The sequence below is a fragment of the Mus pahari genome, chromosome 6, assembly GCF_900095145.1.
Source record: "Mus pahari chromosome 6, PAHARI_EIJ_v1.1, whole genome shotgun sequence".
Lineage (NCBI taxonomy): Eukaryota > Metazoa > Chordata > Mammalia > Rodentia > Muridae > Mus > Mus pahari.
This window is the reverse complement of record NC_034595.1, coordinates 92,593,107-92,597,887: the sequence shown is the minus strand read 5'-3', so window position 1 is coordinate 92,597,887 and position 4,781 is coordinate 92,593,107. Positions and strand designations below refer to the sequence as shown.

Sequence of the window (4,781 nt, the reverse complement as noted above, 5' to 3'; positions counted from 1 at the left end):
GCTATAGTGCCTCACACAGAAATAAACTTTAAAAAAAAAAAAAAAAAAAAAGCTGAATTGGTCTTTAATCCAAAACATGAAGTGGTGTTTGTCAGAGCTCGGTGCTGAGCAGGTGGCTTGATGTTCAGTAGCGGGGAGTAACCACAGGCTTGTTGGTTAGACTCGGGGTGGGGTCGGCGTGGTTGCGCCAGGCCTGTGTCTCACAGGTTGGGGTCTTGTAGGCACCCTGGCTGGGAGGGACAGGGAGGGAAGTCCTTCATTCAGGTTAATCCTCCTCCTCCTCCTCCTCCCCCTCTCCCTTGCCACAAACAGCTCTGGGCACCTGTCTCTCTCGCTTTCATCATTTAATGCCATGTGTCCTCTGCCCTCAATCTTTTCCTTATCTGGGCCACAAAGGCGACCTTGATCCCCAACCATCCCCGCTTTGCCCTCTACCACAGTTCCACGGTGACTCTTGTTTTTCCTGAATTCAGTATAAAATTTCAAACGCCCTGGCTTCAATAGCTACAGAGACCCCGCCTTTCTCCCTAAAGGTCTGCTCAAGCCGACCCTCAGGGTGACCTGCTAGAACAGTCTACAACACCTAAAATGGGTCCCCCGGTTCGGAAGAAGACACAAGCGATTCCTGGGGTCATGTGCTCCAGTCTATGGAGAACACTTGGTTTAAGTTGAGCCTGGTGGTGCGTGTCTCAGTACTTGGTGTCTGAGGCAGGAGGATCGCCTCAACTTCAAGGCCAGGAATGGCTAGAGTGAGACCTTGATTTAAAAACTACTCCAGAATCTGGTGACCGTGATTATACATAGCCTTAGTCACAGTACTGGGGAAGCAGAGGCAAGCAGGTCTCTGTTAAGGCCAACCTGGTTTACACAGTGAGTTTCAGGCCAACCAGGGTCATAGAGTGAGAACTGTCTCAAAAAAAAAAAAAAAAAAAAAAAAAAAAAAAAAAAAAAAAAAAAAAAAAAAAAAAAAAAAAAAAAAAAAAAAAAAAAAAGAAAACAAAACAAAACAAAAAAATTAATAGTCATGGCTTAATGTTTTCGCTTGGGTTTTGTTGTTGTTGTTTGAGACAGGGTCTCAGTAGCCCAGGCTGGCCTACAACTCACTGTGTAGCTGAGGATGGCTTGTAAGTCCTGCCTCCTGCCGCCTCTCCCCAAGTGTTGAGATAACAGGCGTGCACTGCCTGGCTAACACTTGGCTGTAGTGTGAAGTCCTGCGGCCGCTAGGCCCAAGTGGGAAGGAATGAAGGAACCCCAGATTCTCTCTCCTTTTCCAGAGTTTATTTGATCCCTTATCCAGTCCTAGAGAAACCAAACTTTAAAACTACCACCATGGTGGGGGCTGTCCTTGGAGGTCAGGAAAGGGATGAGGTTCTCTGTTCCGTAGGCTGTAGGCAGGATTAGTGCCTCCACGGGGGACTTTTTGGGGCGAGTTCACGATTGAAAACGAGGGAGCTGGGAGGGAGAGTTTTGGTGTCTGAGAATTAAAGACTGGATTTATTGCTCTGCGAGGTTATGTTTATTTTGGGACCAAACTTAGAGAAGTGACCCAGGTAGGATTCAGAACCCAAGTATAGAGCTGGTGCGTTTGGGCAGGGCCTGTGTTCGGTGAATTGTTATGCTGGACTTGGGGCTGGCAGAGGGAAGCCCGCAGTAGGATAGGGTTGAGGGAGGTGTGTCGTAGTCACCTTCCTATTGCCATGAGGAAACACCATGACCAAAGCTACTTGGGGGGTGGAGGAAGGGTTTATTTGGCTTACATGTCCTGAATTACAGTCCCTTGAGGGATGCTAAGTCAGGAACTCAAACCAGGCAAGAACCTGGAGGCAGGAGCTGATGCTCAGACCACGGAGGGTAGTTTCTTACTGGCTTGTTTCCCCTAGGTGGCTCAGCCTGCTTCCTTATAGAACCCAGGACCACCAGCCCAGGGATGGCACCACAATGGGCTGTGTTCCTCCCACCCCCCCATCAATCACTAATTAAGAAAATGCCATACAGCCCTATCTTATGGAGGCGTTTTCTCAACTGAATTTCTCTCCTCTCACATGAATCTAGCTTGTGTCCCTGGGTCGAGTTGACACAAAACTAGCCAAGACAGAGGGTGTAAGGGCCCATAGGGAAGAGGGCTTGTTTTGGAGGTAGAAGAGACCTTGAGAAGGGTGAATTGGAGTGTTGGGGAGGATGGAGGGCTGAACTCTGGCATCAGGGCAACGTTGGGTGCTGGAGTCTCTAGGTGGTCCAAACCTCAGAACCCTGGGGTGTTCGTGGAGCGGTTGGAAAGGAATAGGTAGGTGTCTCTGCCAGGCCAGGCCTTGTCTCCAGAGTCTCTCAAGGACTCGGGTATATCTGGGGCCCCTTGTGGGTAAGGGTGCGGAGTGTCAGATTTGTGAGGTTCCCGGGGTCTTTGAGCAGGGTGGCTCTGGAGATCTGTGAGGTCCCAGTGTCTCATGAGGAGTTTGTGCAGGGTTGGGAAGTGGGAGGCGAAGTCTCTGAGTCCCAGGGTGTTTGAGGTCCCGAGGCTCTGCGGTGCTGGATCTATGCGATCCCGGCTCTGTGAGGTCCTGGGTCTATGCGATCCGGGCAGTGTGAGTCCCCCCCAGGTCTCCATCGTCTCGGGTCTCGGAGGAGGCGGGCCCGCCGGGTCGCCGCCGTCCCTCCCGGCCGATGCTGGCGCCGCCCCGCCTGACATCAGTTCCTGCGGCCGCGCACAGCCCGCGTCTCCTTCCCGGCTCGGCGCTCGGGAGGCGGCGGCGGCGGCGGCAGCGGCGGAGCGAGGCCCGGGCGAGGCGAGGTGAGGGCGGCGGGCGCCGGGGCCCGCGGCCGGCACGACGGAGCCCCCGCACGGCCGGCGGCAGCGGTTGGGGGCGGCCCCGGGCGCCCGGCGTGGGAAGCGGCGACGGGGCGGCGGCGGCAGCGCCATGGAGCCGCGGGAGGTAAAGGACCGAATCCTGGAGAACATCTCGCTGTCGGTGAAGAAGGTGAGCGGCCTCCTTCGGCCCCGGCCCCCTCCCCTGTCCCCGTCGCTAGTCCCTCCCGGGTCGCCTCCGTGACCGGGACCCCGGGCTACCGTCGTCCCGGCGACCCTGGGCCCTGCTGGGGAAGCGGGCGGCTCCCGGGAGCGCCGCGGCCTCCGAGCTATTTTTAAAGAACAAAGTTGAGGTCAGCGTCCTCGGAGCTCCCCGGTGCCCGACTCGGCCTTGTCTTCCCGAGACTGGCCGGTGACACCTCGGGAAGGCTGCGGGTAGGACTGGGCAGGGAGAGCATCCTCGAGGAATCCACTGCATCTTCCCTCCCTCCCTCGGGGCAAAGGCCGAGAACCAGCACCTGCTGGTCATCCCAGCTATGCCCTGCGACATTGCTTGGGGACCCACAGAATCCCCAAGTCGTCCTAACTCCAGGATGGCAGTTTAGAAAAAAGCGAATTACAGAGTTCTGAGTGAGGACCTGAGGTGTCTAGGGCTGTAGTTTTGGATGGTGAGCCGTGGGACGGTGACAATCTGACACTTTGCGTTGGGGCTCCTTAGTATTGGTCATTGCCACAATTCCTGGTAGGAATGACTACCTGTCAAGGGCACACACAGGGGTGAGGAGACAGGCCAGCCTCAGAAGGCTGGGTGTGGTGATGCATGTCTGTCCCAGCACACAGGAGGCTAAAACAGAATCCTGAGGTCCAGGCTAGCCTGGACTACATAATGAGACCCTGTCTGGAAAAATAGAGTGGGAAAGATTAACTAGCCTTCCTTCATGCTTTTCCTTTGTGTGTGTGTGTGTTTGTGTGTGTGTGTGTGTAAAATTATACTTTAGGAGGTGTGTGTGTGTGTGTCCATATGTAAATGGGGGAGTGGAGGTCAGAGGTCAACTTTTGAGAATTGGTTCTCTCCTACCATGTGGATTCCGGGACTCAAACTCAGTGTGTAACTTTTGGCAGCAATGCCTTCACCCACTGAGCCATTTCTCTGGCCCTCTTCTTTCTTGCTTTTCTTTTCTTTTTAAACACTCTCACTATGTAGACAAGGCTAGCCTCAAACTCCCCCTCCAGAGTGCTGGCCTTAAAGGTGAGTACCACTATGCCTGCCTCCTTTAAGGTTCTTTGTGCTTCTAACTGGGCATAGAGGCACACGCCTTTGATCCCAGCATTTGGGAGGCAGAGTCAGGTGGGTTTCTATTGAGTGTGAGGCCAGCCTGGTCTACAGAGTGAGTTCCAGGACAGCCAGAGTTACATAGTGAGACTCTATCTTGAAGGAAAAACAAACAAACAAACAAGAAAGCCAAAACAAAAAACAGAAAATAAAAAATAGAAAGGTTTCTGCTTCTAATAAGACTTACTCCAAGACAGGAAGTTAGTTGTGGCTATTTAGTTTGAAGGAAGCTACGCAGGGCTAATTCTCTCTCTGAACAACTAGCCGGGTGGTGGCTCACACCTTTAATCCCAGCACTCAGGTGCTAGAGGCAGGTGGACCTCTACAAGTTCAAGGCTAGCCTGGTCTAAAGAGGAGAATTCCACCACGGTCAGGGAGAGCTAAGTGAAGAAACCCTATCTCTAAAAATAAAACCAAGAGCTGGAGAGATGGCTCAGTGGTTAAGAGCACTGACTGCTCTTCCGAAGGTCCTGAATTCAAACCCCAGCAACCACATGGTGGCTCCCAACCATCTGTAATGGGATCTGACTGATGCTCTCTTCTGAAGACAGATATAATCATAAATAAATCTTTTTTAAAAATTTTAAGCCAGGCAGTGGTGGTGCATGCCTTTAATCCCAGCACTAGGGAGGCAGAGGCAGGTGG

At 53.0% G+C, this 4,781-nt stretch overlaps 1 protein-coding gene across 2 annotated transcripts in view; it reads left to right on the top strand.

Moving 5' to 3' along the window:
* The first annotated feature begins 2,687 nt into the window (after positions 1-2,687).
* The window catches only part of Plekhm2 (pleckstrin homology and RUN domain containing M2), a 41,400-nt gene continuing 39,306 nt past the window's right edge, over positions 2,688-4,781 (top strand). Inside the window, exon 1 of one of the 2 annotated variants that reach the window (XM_021199754.2) lies at positions 2,688-2,975. In XM_021199754.2, the coding sequence (XP_021055413.1) occupies positions 2,916-2,975 (60 nt within the window). In that variant the 5' untranslated portion in view covers positions 2,688-2,915. The remainder of the gene's footprint in view (positions 2,976-4,781) is intronic. The other variant, XM_021199756.2, reaches the window with a different exon arrangement.